At 38.2% G+C, this 21,341-nt stretch overlaps 1 protein-coding gene across 3 annotated transcripts in view; it reads right to left on the bottom strand.

Annotated features, from left to right (window-relative positions):
* Positions 1-21,341, bottom strand: part of LOC126092186 (probable ATP-dependent RNA helicase spindle-E) — a 272,749-nt gene that overhangs the window by 223,279 nt on the left and 28,129 nt on the right. For all 3 annotated transcript variants that reach the window (XM_049907663.1, XM_049907664.1, XM_049907662.1), the window contains exons 2-6: positions 13,192-13,396; positions 6,153-6,338; positions 3,211-3,432; positions 2,859-3,062; positions 2,541-2,714 (exon numbers count right to left, since the gene is read on the bottom strand). In XM_049907663.1, coding sequence (XP_049763620.1) covers positions 2,541-2,714; positions 2,859-3,062; positions 3,211-3,432; positions 6,153-6,338; positions 13,192-13,377 — 972 coding nt within the window. In that variant the 5' untranslated portion in view covers positions 13,378-13,396. The remainder of the gene's footprint in view (positions 1-2,540; positions 2,715-2,858; positions 3,063-3,210; positions 3,433-6,152; positions 6,339-13,191; positions 13,397-21,341) is intronic.

Below are 21,341 nucleotides of genomic sequence, written 5' to 3'. Positions count from 1 at the left end.
GATCCTACTGTGACACTTCTTTTCATATTCATACGAGTTGACTGATTCCAGTAGTGAGTCATCTATATTTTATTCATAGGACACTACTTTTTTTATTTTGTGAAGTGCACAATTTTACACTCTGAATGCTTAAGGCAAGTTGCCAATATCTGCACCACTTGCAAATCTTTTCAACGTCTGACAGAATATTTGTGCTACTTTTTTCAGATATTACTTCTTCATAGATAACTGTATCATCTGCAAAAAGTCTGACTTTGCTCTTAATATTTACTGCTAGGTCATTACGAAACAACATGGACAGGAAGCGTGTCAACACACTACCTTTAGCACATCTGAAATTACTTCTGTATCAGTGACTTATAGTATCAAAACCAGCCACGACACAAAATTTACAAAAATAGAAATATATCACTATCAGCTGAAATAACAATATGCTTCAAAAATCTGCCCTGCCTTTCTATTACAGAGCACTTGCTGTGCAACAGACTGAGCTAAGTCTTGCAGGCAGTGAATTCATATCCAGCCGTGGCAAAGAACGAACAATAACCTTCATGTCTCAGCATTTTTAATTTGGAATCTTGTGATGTTAAATTACACAAAACTTGAAAATCCAAGATGGAATAATGACAATATTATAAAAAGGAAGTTGCTACTCACCATGTAGTGGAGATGCTGTCGCAGATAGGCACAAGAAAAAGACTGTCAAGCAAAGCTTTCAGCCAAACAGGCTTTCATCAGAACACACATACAAATGCAACTCACACACACGACCATAGTCTCTCGCTGTAAGGCCAGACTCACAACAATGTGACAATAGCTGTATGCTAAATAATTCCTTGTATTGTATATTCTTTGATGTCATAATGCTTCACTTGTACATTGCCATTACCAACCTTTTGCATTAATTTCCATATATACGGCTTTTTTACTGTAATTGGTGTGAAACAAATCCTATTTCTTGTGTGCTTTTATTTTGTCATTATTGTGTAATGTTATGGTTCATGTGAAATGCCTGATATTGTAGTCTAAATGAGAGCAAATTGAAGACTTAAACAACAATATTACTCAGTAAGTGTACACAGTGTCTATCATAATAATGATTATAACAACATACATCTTTATTTGCAAATAATTTTCTGTATGTTATGTTCAAAATCAAACTGAACTGCAAACAAAACTCTATTTTGTTTTCTCCTCAGTTTTCTAATGTTCTTTTCAATATGTTGTTATGAAATGTAGGAATGCATTTTTCACTGCTACAAAGAAAAGTAGTTAAAATGTCACTTTATTTTCATTTAACTGTTTTGTCACACGATTTTGGAATTTAAGAAGAGTACAGTTTTATAAAAAAGGAGGAAAAGCATATAAAATTGCAACAAAAATGACCAAGTCAAAACTTAAATTAAAAAGGTTTTGTCATAAATCACATTTCACAAAACAACAGAACTTAAATATCAAAGCACTAAGAATGCAACTATGAAAGAAAAATGTTTGTGACCATCACTATTTGTTCTCTAGAGGTTTTCCATCCACACTGAAAAATACACCTTCAGTGACTTGGGCAGTTTTTATACCAGACGCCTCATCGGCCGATGTTTTGTATCACATCTGCTATTTTTCTTGTAGGCAGACATGACCATTTCTTTCTCACAGCTACTGAGCATAATTTTTGTGCAGGGGATCTTGAGAAATTAACCATGCAAATTCTGTATAGATTACATGCAAATTACGCACAGAACACGATAGGGATTCTATCGGCACTAGGTCTTGTTCACTTTTGGCGATTCTGCCTGTTTCTCAACAGCACTGATACTAACATTCATATCACTCATCTTTGCAACATGTGAGATATAAACAGAGGCAGTACTTCTGTATCCTCCTTTGTAAAAGAAAAGTTGAAAATTACATCCAGCATTTCTGTTTGTGCTCTGATACCCTCAATTTCAGTCCCTGTGTCTTACAAGACTGTCTGGACACTGGCTTCGTGCCTCTGATGATACCCTCAATTTCAGTTCCTGTGTCTTAGAAGACACTGACTTCGTGCCTTTGACAAGCTCCATGTATGATCAAGTCTGGTGAAATTTCAGGGTAGTATAAAAGGGCCATGTTATGCTCATGAATCTTTATCAAGTTACCACAAAAGACAATTATTTAAGACACAATGTTAGATGCAGATGGAATGAGAACAACTTCCAGTTTACAAAGAAAAAGTCTTGGGGGCATAGTAATATGAATCATGTAAAAGGGCAGATTCACTATCTAAGTTCTTCACTTTGTTCAGGGGCTATATGAATAACACTCATGAAAGAGCACAATATTACAACATTCAAATATTCATAATATTGTCATTATTTCATCCTGGATATTCTATTGCTTGATTTTAATCATCAATCAGCAATTTTGTCCTCTGATATCCTCTTCTAGTTTTTTTTTTCAAAATGTGACAAATCCAAAATCCATAGCAACAGTTCCTCTCTGTAAAAAGAGCTCACTATTTCTTGGCTATATTAACATCAAATATTATTAAAAAGGGTACTTACAGGCCCAATCTTCTTCAGTTCACACAAATAGTAAATACTGATTCTGTAATTACGTCTTCCTGTTCTGTACTTATCAAGATCTATAACAGGAGCTGGCTCCCATTTATTGTTCATAGGAAATGAAAAGTAATTGGAAAATCTTCCAACATTAATAGTTGCAGACATCAGAACAACCTGGGAAAAGAATTGAGGTATTAAGACTATGTAAAAAATTCAGAAAGACATTTATCAACATCCGGAACTTGTTAATGTGTCATTCATTCCAGTCAGGTAACAAGGTGTTACATTCACAATATGAATATGCAGGAAATATGGTACCTTAACATGTGGAGATGCTGTGCGCAACAGCCTACGGACAACCAACAATGCAAAATCTGTATCTTCATCTCGTTCGTGGACTTCATCTAATATGACATGAGTAAAGTTACTCATATGTTTAGTGCCAATCAATTTTTGAAGCAGTACACCTGTTGTACAATACAGAATAAGAGTATCACTCGAAGTTTCTGCTTTCAGACCAACCTAGTGAAAAGATGGAAGAAAAAAAAATTCCGTAGTTACAAGGAAAAATTAAAGATCACTTCCATGATAATTATCAGTAATGACGCCTATCACAAGTCAACATATAACAATTTTGAGAGTTTAAAATTATTGTTATCGGCTCTCTTACCTGGAAACCAACAACAGAACCTAGTTCCCAATTACGTTCTTGGCAAACTCGTCTTGCAACTGTTATTGCTGCAATCCTTCTTGGTTGAGTCACAATAATTCTGCACGGCTTATTTTTCTCACGACAGGAGTCTAAAATAAACTGAGGCACTTGTGTTGTCTTCCCACATCCAGTAGATCCTTGAATTATAGTGACCTGGTTTGTCTCAATAACAGAAACAATCTGAAAAAATGTGAATACAGGTCGTAGTAACTTCCTACTGGAGTATGGAGATTATTACTGTTCTTAACATTGGCAGTGTCACATATAAAGCTATAGCTACTTTGCAAAAGATCAGCAAAGATATTAGCAGCCTCCTTCATAGCGAAATCATTCCAGGATTCATATAATAAGACTTTGGGAAATGCCCAAAAATATAAATCATTGATTGGATGGAACTGAACACTGTTTATCACAATCAAGATCAGTATCTCAAACCTTGCATAATGAGCATTATCTGAAACTTCAGTGAATGTTTTGACAATTATAAGCATAGCATATTCAACAATGGTCCATGCAAAGGAATACCATGCACCTGATATTAGAAAATGATTACAAGCAGTTGCTGTTATGTGGGTTAGCATACAATTCGTGAGGTGATAAATACTGCCCAGTACGAAAGAAACAAAACAGAGAAACAATTACATCATACAAATAGAAAAAAAATAGGCCTATAACTAGGCACCATATTACAAAAGTGTATCAAATACCAAAAAGAATTCCAAATTAAGAAATAGTTCACTTATGGCTGGTTCAAGCTAGCCTGTTAAGGAGAGCTATGCACTTCTAAGAGTTTCAGTGTGAATTTGAAGCTCAAATGAAATTTATAAGGTCCATAACACAAGTCATGCAATTGTCCACAAAAATTGGGCAAGTCCTCAAGCAGTCTCAAGATTGCCTCTGTATCACAAAATAATATGCTGCTAACAAGTTTGTTTGCATGGCCATCTTCTGCAGCAAGCACAGGTGGTTTTTATTTACAAAAGAAATATTAATATGCAGCTGAACAATTATAATAACATTTCACACTGAGATTGTAATTCCGATAATATTATAAGTCCAGGTTGGAATATTTACAGTGTAAGGAAAAGGATCAACTACTACTCGCTGTTAAAAATGACACACTGAGTCACAGACAGGCACAACAAAAAACTGCAATACATTTGAGCTTTGAGCTAAAAGGCTTTCTTTTAAAGTAGAAAATACATACACACTAACACAAGCACATGATCAAAGTATCTGGCCACTGAGTCCGACCTCAGTGGCCAGAAGCAGTGGACAGAGTGATTTTTTGTATGTGTGTGTGTGTGTGTGTGTGTGTGTGTGTGTGTGTGTGTGTGTGTGTGTGTGTGTTTTTCCGATTTTAGAAGAAGGTCTTTTGGCCAAAAGCTCAAATGTATAGAAGTCTTTTTGTTGTGTCTCAACATCTCTATATGGTAAGTAGCACTCTATCCTTTTCATAATACTGTCGCTATTCCATCCAGATTTTTCATTTTTTGACTCTGTATGAGACAGCAATGGACTTGAACAAGCAGCTGAACAGGATGGACAATGTCTTGAAAAGTGGTTGTGACATGAACAAAAGTATGGGGGTAATGGAATACAGTCAAATGAAATCAGACGATGCTGATGGAATTACAATAGGAAATGAGACACTAAAAGTAGTAGATGGGCAGCAAACTAACTGGTGATGGCTGAAGTAGGGAGGATATAAAATGCAGATTAGCAATAACAAGAAAAAAGTTCCAGAAAAAGAGAAATTTGTTAATTTCGAATATTAAGTGTTAGGAAAGCTTTTCTGACGGTATTTGTTTAGAGTGTAGCTTTGTTCAGAAGTGAAACATTAACAATTAACAGGTCAGACAAGAAGAAATTTTTAAAATGTGGTACTGCAGAAAAATGCTGAAGATGATTAGATTAGCCGGCTGGAGTGTCCGTGCGGTTCTAGGCGCTACAGTCTGGAGCCGAGCGACCGCTAAGGTCGCAGGTTCGAATCCTGCCTCAGGCATGGCTGTGTGTGATGTCCTTAGGTTAGTTAGGTTTAATGAGTTTTAAGTTCTAGGCGACTGATGACCTCAGAAGTTAAGTCGCATAGTGTTCAGAGCCATTTGAACCATTTGATGATTAGATTATATTACTGATGAAGAGATACTGAAGTGAACTGGATGAAAAAAATTATGGTAACATCTGAATAAAGTGGGAACAGTTGACAGGACATGTCCTGAGTCATCAACACTACTAACCATACGGTGGAGATGCTTAGTCGCAGCACTAAATAGCCTTCTATTCCACCAACACAGCCAGTCTTTTTTCCCATTTTCTACTTTTCTTTTTTTCTGCTCGTCTGCTCGTCTGCCCCCCCCCCCCCCCCCCCCGCCCTTCCCCACCTGTCCCCACCACATCACTGCATACTCCTACAAGAAATACTTTACCATTCCCCACCCCTACATGTCATCCCTCTCATCCCAACCCCAGCCTCCTCCTTACCCTTCCCACCAAGATTGCTTCTCTCATCACACACAGTTGCTTGCAGTCCGGTGTGGTGAGTAGCAATGAATCCTTTTCCATATTGTCATTTTCCATCCTGGATTTTCCACTATTTGATTTTATCTGTGTGTAAGTTGCTGTAATTAGCAAACATCTCGCTAGACAACCAACAATAAGAGCATTAGAGTGGATTCTATTCCTTTCATGTTCTTTCTCTGTTATCTCTCGTCTCCTTGGTGAATGAAAACTCTGTTACACAAGTGTAACTGATGAGTGCATAGATAAGTAATATATTTAAATACTGCTTTAAACCATCACATAAAAGAATTTTATTGGATCACGTATCACCATTAATTTAACTAAAGTACATCATAAAACACAACAAATAGCAAAATTTTTAAATGAAAATTACAAACCTTTCGCTTATGTTCCAGAATAGGAAGAACATTTTTAGCTTTCTGATCAAAGTCATATTTATCATAAACTTGTGTCAGTTCCTCTTGCATAAGGTCATCAATATTGCCAGTTGAAAAAACACTTGTTAATTCTTCCAACTGAGAAAGATAATTCTCACCTGACTTTCCAGGGCCCGCCTGTGCTGCCTGAAAGACAAGTTCTATTTAATTTGCATATATAATCACACTGAAATATTTTTATTAATGAGGAGGGGCATTTGAAAGATGTATTTATTTTTTGTGTACATACAGTTTGTTTCTTGATGTCACGAAAGCCTATAATGGATAAAAATTAATTAACAAGTTTCGAGAGAGAGATTTTTTTTGGATAGTTATCATCACTTTGATAGTAAATTTGGTAGCATGGAACAAGATTTTTTGAACATCGGCCAGTTTATAACTGTAAACTACTACACCTCAATGCTTGCACAATGTTGAGAATTTGGTGTGTATGGAGGAGCCAGGAGGAGAGAGATAACAAGTGTAAGGGAGGGCAACTGAAAAAGTCCCTACCAGAGACTACGAAACCCCAGGAGTGCGTAAGTGGTAATTTGTTCATGTGCAATGTTTTGAATTAAAAAGTTTGAATTCCTATCACAGCTTTGAAAGTCATTAGTTCTGAAACACATGTCCCAGGTTTGAAAGTGTATAATCAGAGACATGGCAGACCTAGCACTCAAACAGAAGATTTCATTCAGCATATCAGAAAAAGAGTGCTGAAAAATTATCTCCTCCCCCCCCCCCCCAGCTTCCTGTCCCTCTCTCTCCACCCCCTCCATCTGATAACCTCCATCCCAGTCCACTGTGTGAACTGCATGCCAGTATTGAGCATCCAGCCAGCAGCGTGCACACACCTATCCGCATGCACACGCACATATGAGAGAGAGAGAGAGAGAGAGAGAGAGAGAGAGAGAGAGAGATAGTTAGTTAGTCAGTTACCTGTTCCATTGATCAATCTCCTGGTAACCGTTATGATGTGGAATGTGTCAACTGCATAAGAAATGCACACATGAATGACGGTGTAGTGCCTTAAGAATTTCAAGGAGAATTCTAGAAACACTCGGCATTCCACTGTCTCAAACAATTGATATTTTAGGTACGAGGCGGGAGAATGAGAACATTTCTACCGATCCACCTGTTTCTATTTGCAGGTCAGAAGTTTGTTATTAGGAGACTGTAAGAGGGGTGAGTCGCTGACGACGACAATCGTTTGCCGCCAGTGCCACGGAAGACATGAGGAGATCTCAACGAATATTTATGTCGTAACCTTTGATATGTTAGTGTCTGTGGTGATTGTAAAAAAAAGACTACTGAACAGTTGAATATATTGTGCTACGCACATTCATGTATTGGACACGCCTGAGACTAGAGACTTTCAAATTTTTTCATGTCTTGGCTGCGAACGAAACAAGATGCATGTATGCTATTTGAATGTGTGTAAATCAGTCTAACATGTAAGGGATAAGTTAACTTGCGGTGTTACCATCTATGAAAGTTGAAAATATAAAGTGATGGAACTGAAAAGTATTATAAAAGTACGAAAATTATTTCAAGGATAGAGAAGTATTTTAATAAATTCCCTTAACCAGCTATAGTCTTCGGAGAAGAAGACTGTGGGAGGTCGACGTAGCTGATTACCCAGAGAAGAAGAGAAGAGGATTGGCTACACACAACATGCAAGTTAACTGAAGTGAGATACGTGTGTGCCTTGCAATCCAATACCACACTGTCTCTTGTCGTCTGAACACATTAGAACGTGGTGACCTAAGTGACTGGACCCAAAGAAAACAGGGATTTAAAACCAGAAATGGAAAGAAGATATTAGGCGTTGCCATAGCAACCAGTCCTGACAAGATACGAGAACGGTTTCCAAAAATCGTATTGAGTCCAATAAACAAATGGAAGAAAGTCGCGAATGCAATACTGTAAAAGATGTGGGAAAGTAATAGCGAAGAAAACTGGAGAGAAGACCTCAACTTTTTGACTAAGAAGATCGGTTACAGGGAGTAAGCAGTCTTCACACACGTGCATCGCGTAGGCACCGACACAGTAACCAGTCACTGACGCCAACTGCACCAGCTGCTGCTCACCAGTGCTGACTCCGCGTCCACTCACCGATGGCGTCACTGAAACCAATGTCCGATGCCACCGGCGGCAGTGCTGTCCTCCGGCATTGATTACACATTCACTCACCGACACAGTTAGAACTCTACTCTGGGTGAGCGAAAAACAATAATTTTTTTTATAAAAGTTGAGGGGACGAGTGAATAATAAACTTTTAGTGTAGTTATTGTACTCAGTGGTGCAATTTCTTTTAGATGATCACTAGGTCTAAGATCAATAAAATTATGGATCAAGAACAGCAACAAACTTCAGGACCAGCCATGGCCAAGACAGTGAATAGGGACACACCAGACTGGACTGAAATGGCAAATTTAATTAAAGGACTAAGTCTAAAGTTAAACTCAGTAAATACTTAACTAAATGCTATATTCGATGACCGAAGTGCTAAGTTGGATGGCCAGAAGGCCGATTCCACCACTAAGTGAAAAATTAAATGCTCAGAATGAAGCCCTAAGGAGAGTAGTAGGTTTAGTACATTCTAATTTAAAGGCTCATAGTGAAATCTTGAACAGTCAAGCAGCGAATATACTTCTATTAAAGACTGAATTTGATTCTTTAAATGATAAGGTACAAAATCTGAAGTTAGGTATAAAGAGTGAACTCACTAGTTCTTTGAATACTTATGTTAAACAACTATTTACTGAATTTAACCAGAAACAGGATGAGCAACTTCAAGATTTAACTAAAAAATTAGAATTTGACGCTGAAGATAAATTTAACAACTTAGTAACAGAAGTTGCCGAAAAATTAGGATCATTTCAAAGAGTATGCAATGTTACCTTCGATGTTGCACACCCTGAAGGAGCATATTGAGAAACAAGATAAGCTAATTTCCTTTGTTCAATCGCAAATTGCAGGTGTCAACACTCAATTTGATACCTTGGAAAGGGATCTTAAAGAGAAACTAGCAACATCAGATACCTCAAATATAAGCAATCTGGAGGAACAAGTAGAAGAGTTAATAGACAGAAAAGTGGCCGAGAGGGTAACTCCTAATAACATTTCTTCAGATTTAGCTTTGGAACTTAATGATACAAAGAAAGGCATAGATAGTTTATGGAAAGAACTCAAACTTCTTCAGGATAAGGTATACAAAAAAGTGATTTCTTCTAACGTGGTGTTAACCAGTGAGGCATGGGGAGCAAATTCAGGACTATCCAGGCAGTTACCAAAATTTAAGCCAGACGGGGACGTACACCCAACTCATTTTCTGAAACTGTTTAACCTAGCCTTGCCGAAAAACTGGGAAGACTCAAAAAAGATAGAATTCGCAGTAGGGTATCTTTTAGGAGAGGCTTCAGAATAGGGCACTGCAAACATGGAGAATTTTTCATCTTGGGCCGACTTCCAGGAAAAGTTTAAGAAGAAGTATTGGTCAATGAGTGCCCAAAAAAATTATTATCTGATTTGCGGGATCCAAAGTATTATAACAGTATGTGGGAAACAATGAGAAGGTATTTTGACTGGCATTTATCATGGGAAAAGTACTTAGATAAACCTATGGAGGAAGAAGGCTTAGTTAGGATCTTAATAAGGCTATCTATGCTAGGAAATGTATATTGTGTAGTGGGTGGAAGACTGTAGAAGAATTGTTATCCTTTGTAGATGCACTTGATGGCCTAAACAAAGACAGGAACGAGAATGTACATCAAAGTGAAAGTCAAAATTTGCTAATAAATAACAATATCAGTAATAGTAATTATAAGAGACATGACACTAATCTAACTAGAGTACACCAATGTAGTCAGAGTAGTGGTAAAGAAAGCTATCAAAAGAAACATTCACCTTCAAATATAGGTCCAATAATGTCATAGGAAAGAGATGCAGTAGAAGAAGAATGGGTAGCTTTGAGGGATGAGAAGTCTCAAAAATGAGACGACAGGAAGTGCAAAATGGCTAAGCAGGGATGGCAATTATACGAGTCGAGGGACATGAAAGGGAAACAGTGGTTGGGAAGTGAGAGAGACAGGGTTGTAGCCTCTCCCCGATGTTATTCAACATGTATATTGAGCAAGCAGTAAAGGAAACAAAAGAAAAATTTGGAGTAGGTATTAAAATCCGTGGAGAAGAAATAAAAACTTTGGGGTTCGCCGATGACATTGTAATTCTGTCAGAGAAAGCAAAAGTCTTGGAAGAGCAGTTGAACGGAATGGACAGTGTCTTGAAAGGAGGATATAAGATGAACATCAACAAAAGCAAAACGAGGATAATGGAATGTAATCGAATTAAGTCGGGTGATGCTGAGGGAATTAGATTAGGAAATGAGACACTTAAAGTAGTAAAGGAGTTTTGCTATTTGGGGAGGTAAATAACTGATGATGGTTGAAGTGGACAGGATATAAAATGTAGACTGGCAATGGCAAGGAAAGCATTTCTGAAGAAGAGAAATTTGTTAACATCGAGTATAGATTTAAGTGTCAGGAAGTCATTTCTGAAAGTATTTGTATGGAGTGTAGCCATGTATGGAAGTGAAAAATGGACGGTAAATAGTTTGGACAAGAAGAGAATAGAAGCTTTGGAAATGTGGTGCTACAGAAGAATGCTGAAGATTAGATGGGTAGATCACATAACTAATGAGGAGGTATTGAATAGAATTGGGGAGAAGAAGAGTTTGTGGCACAACTTGACAAGAAGAAGGGACCGGTTGGTAGGGCATGTTCTGAGGCATCAAGGGATCACAAATTTAGCACTGGAGGGCAGCGTGGAGGGTAAAAATCGTAGAGGGAGACCAAGAGATGAATACACTAAGCAGATTCAGAAGGATGTAGGTTGCAGTAAGTACTGGGAGATGAAGAAGGTTGCACAGTATAAAGTAGCATGGAGAGCTGCATCAAACCAGTCTCAGGACTGAAGACCACAACAACGACAACAACAACAGGTGACTTGTGTGGGCAGATGTGGTCCATCTCCCTCCAGTGACCTACCAAGCCCTCGCTCCATCCATGGGATGATGTGTTGCCACTGTTATCCGTGCCAAAGGTGAAACTACTGGCTATTAGGTAAGTGGTCATAATGTTCTGGCTGATCAGTGTAGTAAAGAGCCTGAGAAATACAATGTGGAATATCATTTTCTCTTAAAGCCATCTATGTGGAAAGTCATCTGTAATGTTTAGGCATAAAAACTGAGTTTACCAGATAATTAAATACTGACATGTAATACAGATTAAAAATTACACCGAAGTTACAGCTCTGCTTATACTATACTGAAAAGATGCTGTTGTTTAAATATTTGTGAAATATAATATGAAAGCTTATCAAATATAAATCACGCTTATTTTTAAATTTACAATATAAAAAGTATACATTACTTTTCTATGTAACCTCCTACTTCAGAAATGTGCTTAGCTCAGCATACTGGAATTTTCTTGATGACATAATAAAAGAATGATGTCATGTCACTAGCTAATTGTATACAAAGTCTTTCCACGCTGTATCAGCCTGGAATCTTATACCTATCAGTGCCTCCTTTACAGGCCTAAAGACATGAAAATTGTAGGGCAATATGTCTTGAGTATAAGAAAGTGGTTGATTGGTTCCCCTCTCATTTTCTTCTAATTTCTACGAAATAAAGAGTTACAGCATGGGGGTGGACATTGTTGTGAAGAACAATGACTTTTCATATTGGTTAGCTGTCATTTACTGCGATAAGTAAGTCTAACCTCTCTAAAAAAGATCATAGTGATACACAGAGTTGATGGTGTTACAGCCCTGGAAGAAATCAATGTGCAATATGCTACACCAGTCAGAAAAGCCTATCACAAGCAGCTTACCAGCTTACAGTCAAGGCTTGGGTTTCATTGGAATGGCTTCATACTTCCTCTGACAATCTGGCTTAATTTGACTCAGGAATGTAGAGGGTGTATCCAAGTTTTGTCACATGCAAAAACTCATCCCAGACATTGTTCAGTACATTTCACAAGCCTGCACACTTTTTCTCTTTTATTTTTCAGTCAAAAGGCACGAGATCCACGGGGAGTACACTTTTTGGTAATCTAGTTCATTTGTAATGACAACTTGACAGCAACCATAACTTAATAGAAAACACAGTTTTGTAAATTTTCAAATATTGGTTGCCTTCAATATAACATTACTGTTCTCACTATAATGTTCATCCATGTACTACGATCACAGTTCGCATTTTTAACCATTTATGGACTCGATATGCTAGGCAAGCACACTATGTCTTTGAAGTCTTTCATCACTGAATGCTGATTTCATTTATTACAAAATTTCTGCGAATTTCAAGTTTTCACTAGTAAGACATTTGATGATTCTGTATTGTGCAGTTACACAATGAACCTGTTGTTCAGACATTATGTGCATTACTAAGTATAACCACCCACCATCATCCCACTTAATATTCCCACCCATACGTCATACATATTGTCTCACATGCTTGTCAACAGTGCACACTCAGTACATTGAAGTCTTATTAATACAGATCACACACTTTAACTTAATCCCTCTATGATCAGTGAAGATTGTCTGACTCAATATCGCTCCACAATATTTACACTCGTTTCTAATCTTAGCTACATAAGAGTATGTAAGCCACAGCAATAAGTAGCAACTGTGACTGTAGTGTTGATTTGTGTGTGGTCTCGTGCATACTTATTGTTAACATTATTTACAAAAATGAGCACAGGAGCTGTACGTGGTCCTTCTAAGGACACATTCATGCATTAAATATTTGTTTCTTTGGTAAACTATAAGCTGGCTGCCCTGGGAAGAGGAGGCAGGGCTTGTCCCAACAGACAGTGTGCTACATGTTGATCCCTAGGTTCCACATTCTCCACTCGTGGGCCAAGTTAAAGTGTGTGATCTGTAATTGATTTATACTCATACAAATATTCAGTCTCTTCACAAAATTATCTACCCCTTTTATTTCCTCTTCTTCCATTTTCTGATATTCTGTGGCATATTCCTTTCCTTTGTGTGTCTTTTTGTACTCTTCAATAACAATATTTTGCCTGAGCTGCTTCAGCTGCACTTGAGTCTGACTACCTTCCACAAGCACAGGTTTGAACTCTTTTGAAAGATCAAAAAAGTCCATTAAATCCATCCTGTGTGTATTTGTCAATCTGAAATATTAAATTGAAATATTAGTAATAGAAATTACAAATTGCCACATGCAGATTCAGTCATTTATACAAATAAAGAAAATATTTAAAAAATCTACAACAGTCTCAGGTAGACAAAGACAATATATGTTTACAAATACGTACTGGATGATGACACAAGTAATGCTTGTATGGTTAAAATTGTCACTATTAAACTGTGCTACAAAATTTATGAAACTATTGTTACATCTTCTAGCTTTGTCTACATCCAATAAAACACTGTCATTAAAAGTGTGAGTAGGGACTTACGTTACAATCTTACACAGTTTTTTCACTTTAAATTTTGACCAGCACTGCAGTAAAAAGTATAAGATGATGTTAAGAGAACTGTTCAACTTCCAACATTTACTAATAACTAACAGCTAGAAACTGACTACTTTCAAAGCCTGAAATACAAATGATTTATTTATTTATTCATACATTCTTTACCCATGGACTCTAACTGATAATTTTCAGTTGAGACAGTTGCTTGTGCCTCACAATTTTACACACAGGTGTAACACTTGTAAATACATGTAGTAAACTGATTTTCTCTTTGATGATGCATGGCCACAATGCACCTCAGTGTACTATACATTTACAAGTTTTGTGACAAGGTTGTATTGCCTCTCTCGACAGCTTGAACTGTGCTGGGGGACACTTTCAGTGTGTTGTCTGAATGCCTGTGGAGGAATGGCAGCCAGCCCATTTTCCCTGAAGAGGCACAACCAGAGATGGTAATGATGATGAACACTGGGTCTGAAGTAAAGTTGTAATTCTAACTTATCTTAAAAGTGTTCCATTGGGTTCAGAACAGGGCTCTGGGCATGCCAGTTCATTTCAGGAATGTTATTGTCTACAAACCATTGCCTCGCAGATAGTAGGGAGCATTGTACTGATACAAACACTCATCTCCAAACTGTTCCTCTACTGTATCCAGTACTCAATGCTGTAAAATGCATTCACATGCTTCTATATTTAGTGTTTTCTAAATGCAACATGGGAACCACACCCCAATCACAAAAAACATCTCCATACTGCAACACCACCACTTCCCCCATATTTCACAGTTTGATGGCAGGTAATGCACTAGGGGTAAGATAGATACTGCCTACAGGAAAATTAAAGAGACCTTTGGAGAAAAGAGAACCACTTGTATGAATCTCAAGAGCTCAAATGGAAACCCAGTTCTAAGCAAAGAAGGGAAAGCAGAAAGGTGAAAGGAGTACATAGAGGGTCTATACATGGGCGACGTACTTGATTCCTTCCACTGATCTGCAATGCTCGAAGGGCCCTGCCCATCGGTACATGGGGTCTGACTGGTCTTGGTTTAGCAGTGATTGTTCCTTCAAGTTCTCACTTCCCAATCACATCACCAGCAGTTGACTGGGGATGAAATGTCCCTGACGGATCTGTTTCTCACATGACATCCAATGATTAGCCCATGTACAAAATTGTTCGGCTCTCCTGATCAACCCATTCTGCTCTTACTGATTCTCCACGGACATCACAATACTCTACACTTCTTTTATACTGGAAGGTCCACTTGTCGTGACACATAGTGGTGAATCTATAACTCTCAAACTTTTCATGGTGCAAACAGAGCACACGATGAAGCCACCTTGAGTGCCTGGAGCAGTGCCAGAAACAAAAACAGATGACAATATAAAATTAATCTTGACAATCCGATTACAGATTAACATTCCTGGAGAGATGATGAGTTGACTGATACCAAGCACGGACCTGTCAGTTAAGTACTTAAAAGTTCCTTAATTAAATAATTCAAGTTTTTGTATCAAAGATGCAAGAAAGATATACCGAAGGTTAAATAACGAACTGCAAAGAGAAACAGAGCAGGCTAGGAAAAAATGGCTAAAAGAGGAATGTGATGAAATTGAAGAACTGGACAGGAAGGGAAGATACGACTTACTATACAACAGAGTAAAGACTATGACATGGGAACAAAACAGAGCAGGAAGTGCTACTATGGAAATTTTGAGTAAAGATGAAGAGGTAGTGTACAAAGATCGTGACGATGTCCTCCAGAGATGGGAAGAATATATAAAAGAGCAATATGACACAAATAGCAAACCAGAAACTCTGGAACTTGAATCACACAACAGTGTAAGTGATGAAGAGAAAGGACCGACCATCATAATGGAAGAAGTAAAGTCTGCCATTGCTGCAAGGAAAAATGGCAAAGCAGTAGGTACAGATACAATACCGGGAGAAATACTAAAATGCTTGAACCACAACGGAATAAGAGAAATATTGAAGCTATGTAATAAAATATATGACAGTGGTGAATGGCCTGAGGACTTTTTGACAACAGTAATGATTCCATTACCGAAAAAACAAGGAACCAAGAAATGCAGCGAGCACAGGACAATCAGCCTCATTTCACATGCAGCCAAAGTGATGTTAAGAATAATTAATGAAAGACTTGAAAAAGTAATGGAGGAGAATCTCGGAGAGGAGCAGTTTGGCTTTAGATGGAATACGGGCACCAGAGATGCAATAGGGCTCCTACGAATCTTGGGAGAAAGGTTTATTGAAAAAGGAAGAGACCTATATATGTGCTTCATCGATTTAGAAAAGGCATTTGACAATGTGGTTTGGGACAAGCTGGCGACTATTATGAGGGAAAAAAGAGTGGACTGGAAAACCAGAAGACTTATAAACTCATTATACCTTAATCAAAAAGTTTCAGTTAAAGTGAGAGGAGAAAGTACAAACTGGATCAGACTAGGGAAAGGAGTAAGACAAGGATGCTGTTTATCACCTACTCTTTTCAGCCTGTACTTGGAAAATATGATTGACCAATGCTCATTAGATGACAAAGGAGTAGAAATTGGAGGAAGAAGAGTAGGATGCTTGAGATTTGCTGATGACATGGTCCTTCTAGCCACAGGGGAAAAAGAATTACAGGATTTGGTGGACACCATTGCAACTAACGGAAAAAAATATGGAATGAAAATTAACACAAATAAAACAAAAGTATTGGCAATAGGAGGAAATAAGGAAATAAAAATTGTGCTGAATGGAGAAACACTAGAACAGGTGCAAAATTTTAAGTATCTTGTAAGCAGGATAGACACCGACTGGAAGAGCACCACAGAAATTAAAACAAGGATAGCAATGGCAAAAGAGGCATTTTATAAGAAAAGGAGAATCTTCTGCAGTGGTCTGGACAGAGAACTCAGAAAGAGACTCATAAAATGTCTTGTATGGAGTGTTCTTCTATATGGCGCTGAAACATGCACTATGAGGAAAAAAGACAGAGAAAGGCTGGAGGCTTTTGAGATCTGGACATGGCGGAAGATGGAAAGAATAAGTTGGATGGACAGAGTAAAAAATGAAGAGATACTGAGAAGAGTGGGAGAGAAAAGACAGTTACTAGATGTAATAAAAAGAAGAAAAAAAAATTGGATTGGGCATATATTAAGAAAGAATGACGGACTGATAAAAACAGTTTTAGAAGGTTATGTAGAAGGGAAAAGGAAGCGAGGAAGGAAGAGATTCCATATACTGGATGACATGATGGACGGTACAACATACAGCAGCCCTAAGAAGGAAGCAATGGATCGCAGAAAATGGAGAGGCATAGGACCTGCTAATATAGCAGATAACTGATGATGATGATGATGAATTAAATCATTCAAGTTTTTGTATCAAAAATAATTTTCTCCAACCAATGAATCACACCAATGTGCTACTTGTAATATGGTCTATCAGAGGAGGGGACATAACAGTTTTGCTGTCCAACATATCCCTCAAGATGGAGGGTTGTCTCCAAATTTTGAGCTGTTATGTTAAGATATGACCGGAGGTCAACCCATTGTGCAGGGATACCAATTCGTAGAGTTGATGCCGATAGAGGTCCAGTAGCCTAACTTTCAAAATTCCAAGCCAATCCGGGAATCCAGTACATACACTTACTTGTTCCACAGATCATGAAAATGACATTTTGTAATGATGTGGAATGTGTCTATTTAATAAAGTTTTCTTTACACAAAATAATTAATTCTTTTTTTCAGTTACTACTTCATATCTGAAAATTCATCTATTGAGTAGTAGTAGTAGTAGTAGTAGTAGTAGTTGTCATTTATAAATTCTTTTAATTTGTTTTTAAATGTTGGTTAGCTACCTGTCAGACTTTTAATGCTATTTGGCAAATGACCAAAGATTTTTGTGGCAGCATAATACATCCCTTTCTGTGTCGAAGTCAGATTTAACCCAGTATTGAGAAGATCACCTTCCTTCTAGTGTTGTACCTATGCACTTTGCTGGTTTTTTTTTTCTTTTAAATTTCATAAGTGAATATATGTATTGCAGAAGCACTGTGAATATCCTGAGTTCCTTAAACAAATGTCTGCAAGGTGATCTTGGTGGGCTCCAGCTTATTATTCTGATGGGTAGCAGGAAATGTTAGTGCCTCCTCCTTCCATTATGTTGGTCACAAAGGCACCTTTTCACCATCATCTACATCCGTGTGGACCTCCTCACAATGAGTCTATGGAACAAATACTACACGTAATCTATTCTGCCCCCCCCCCCCCCCCCCCCCCATGAACCATGGACCTAGCCGTAGGTGGTGAGGCTTGCGTGCCTCAACGATACAGATAGCCGTACCGTAGGTGAAACCACAACGGAGGGGTATCTGTTGAGAGGCCAGACAAACTTGAGATTCCTGAAGAGGGGCAGCAGCCTTTTCAGTAATTGCAGGGGCAACAGTCTGGATGATTGACTGATATGGCCCTGTAACACTAACCAAAACGGCCTTGCTGTTGTGGTACTGCGAACGGCTGAAAGCAAGGGGAAACTACAGCCATAATTTTTCCCGAGGGCATGCAGCTTTACTGTATGATTAAATGATGATGGCGTCCTCTTGGGTAAAATATTCCGGAGGTAAAATAGTCCCCAATTCGGATCTCCGGGTGGGGACTACTCAAGAGGACGTCATTATCAAGAGAAAGAAAACTGGTGTTCTACACATCGGAGTGTGGAATGTCAGATCCCTTAATCGGGCAGGTAGGTTAGAAAATTTAAAAAGGAAAATTGATAGGTTAAAGTTAGATATAGTGGGAATTAGTGAAGTTCGGTGGCAGGAAGAACAAGACTTTTGGTCAGGTGAATACAGGGTTATAAATACAAATTCAAATAGGGGTAATGCAGGAGTAGGTTTAATAATGAATTAAAAAATAGGAGTAGGGGTAAGCTACTACAAAAAGTATTGTGGCCAAGATAGACACGAAGCCCATGCCTACTACAGTAGTACAAGTTTATATACCAACTAGCTCTGCAGATGATGAAGAAATTGATAAAATGTATGATGAGATAAAAGAAATTATTCACGTAGTGAAGGGAGACAAAAATTTAATAGTCATGGGTGACTGGAATTCGACAGTAGGAAAAGGAAGAGAAGTAAACATAGTAGGTGAATATGGATTGGGGCTAAGAAATGAAAGAGGAAGCTGCCTGGTAGAATTTTGCACAGAGCATAAATTAATCATAACTAACACTTGGTTCAAGAATCATGAAAGAAGGTTGTATACATGGAAGAACCCTGGAGATACTAGAAGATATCAGATAGATTATATAATGGTAAGACAGAGATTTAGGAACCAGGTTTTAAATTGTAAGACATTTCCAGGGGCAGATGTGGACTCTGACCACAATCTATTGGTTATGAACTGTAGATTAAAACTGAAGAAACTGCAAAAAGGTGGGAATTTGAGGAGATGGGACCTGGATAAACTGAAAGAACCAGAGGTTGTACAGAGTTTCAGGGAGAGCATAAGGGAACAATTGACAGGAATGGGGGAAAGAAATACAGCAGAAGAAGAATGGATAGCTTTGAGGAATGAAATAGTGAAGGCAGCAGAGGATCAAGTAGGTAAAAAGATGAGGGCTAGTAGAAATCCTTGGGTAACAGAAGAGATACTGAATTTAATTGATGAAAGGAGAAAATACAAAAATGCAGCAAGTGAAGCAGGCAAAAAGGAATACAAACGTCTCACAAATGAGAGTGACAGGAAGTGCAAAATGGCTAAGCAGGGATGGCTAGGGGACAAATGTAAGGTTGTAGAGGTTTATCTCATGAGGGGCAAGATAGATACTGCCTACAGGAAAATTAAAGAGACCTTTGGAGAAAAGAGAGCCACTTGCATGAATATCAAGAACTCAGATGGAAACCCAGTTCTAAGTAAAGAGGGGAAAGCAGAAAGGTGGAAGGAGTATATAGAGGGCCTATACAAGGGCGATGTACTTGAGGACAATATTATGGAAATGGAAGAGGAGGTAGATGAAGATGAAATGGGAGATATGATACTGCGTGAAGAGTTTGACAGAGCACTGAAAGACCTAAGTCAATACAAGGCCCCGGGAGTAGACAACATTCCATTAGAACTACTGACGGCCTCGGGAGAGCCAGTCCTGACAAAACTCTACCATCTGGTGAGCAAGATGTATGAGACAGGCGAAATTCCCTCAGACTTCAGGAAGAATATAGTAATTCCAATCCCAAAGAAAGCAGGTGTTGACAGATGTGAAAATTACCGAACTATCAGTTTAATAAGTCACAGCTGCAAAATACTAACACGAATTCTTTACAGACGAATGGAAAAACTGGTAGAAGCTGACCTTGGGAAAGATCAGTTTGGATTCCATAGAAATGTTGGAACACGCGAGGCAATACTGACCTTACGACTTATCTTAGAAGAAAGATTAAGGAAAGGCACACCTACGTTTCTAGTATTTGCAGACATAGAGAAAGCTTTTGACAATGTTGACTGGAATACTCCCTTCCAAATTCTGGAGGTGGCAGGGGTAAAATACAGGGAGTGAAAGGCTATTTACAATTTGTACAGAAACCAGATGGCAGTTATAAGAGTTGAGGGACATGGAAGGCAAGCAGTTGTTGGGAAGGGAGTGAGACAGGCTTTTAGCCTCTCCCCGATGCTATTCAATCTGTATATTGAGCAAGCAGTAAAGGAAAAAATGAAAAGTTCAGAGTAGGTATTAAAATCCACGGAGAAGAAATGAAAACTTTGAGGTTTGCCGATGACATTGTAATTCTGTCAGAGACAGCAAAGGACTTGGAAGAGCAGTTGAACGGAATGGACAGTGTCTTGAAAGGAGGATATAAGATGAACATCAACAAAAGCAAAACGAGGATAATGGAATGTAGTCGAATTAAGTCGGGTGATGCTGAGGGAATTAGATTAGGAAATGAGACACTTAACACAGTAAAGGAGTTTTGCTATTTGGGGAGCAAAATAACTGATGATGGTCGAAGTAGAGAGGATATAAAATGTAGACTGGCAATGGCAAGGAAAGTGTTTCTGAAGAAGAGAAATTTGTTAACATCGAGTATAGATTTAAGTGTCAGGAAGTCGTTTCTGAAAGTATTTGTATGGAGTGTAGCCATGTATAGAAGTGAAACGTGGACAATAAATAGTTTGGACAAGAAGAGAATAGAAGCTTTCGAAATGTGGAGCTCTAGAAGAATGCTGAAGATTAGATGGGTAGATTGCATAATTAATGAGGAGGTATTAAACAGAATTGGGGAGAAGAGGAGTTTGTGGCACAACTTGACTAGAAGAAGGGATCGGTTGGTAGGACATGTTCTGAGGTATCAAAGGATCACCAATTTGGTACTGGAGGGTAGTGTGGAGGGTAAAAATCGTAGAGGGAGACCAAGAGATGAATACACTAAGCAGATTCAGAAGGATGTAGGTTGCAGTAGGTACTGGGAGATGAAGAAGGTTGCACAGGATAGAGTAGCATGGAGAGCTGCATCAAACCATTCTCAGGACTGAAGACAACAACAACAACAACAACAACCTAATCCGATGACATGCAGCCAATAAAGTCCACAAAATGTTCTGCCCAGTGGAACTCACTATATATTGTGTTTTTACTATTA

The sequence above is a fragment of the Schistocerca cancellata genome, chromosome 7 (assembly GCF_023864275.1).
Source record: "Schistocerca cancellata isolate TAMUIC-IGC-003103 chromosome 7, iqSchCanc2.1, whole genome shotgun sequence".
NCBI lineage: Eukaryota > Metazoa > Arthropoda > Insecta > Orthoptera > Acrididae > Schistocerca > Schistocerca cancellata.
The sequence above is the reverse complement of the archived record's forward strand: the minus strand, read 5'-3'. Positions and strand labels throughout refer to the sequence as shown.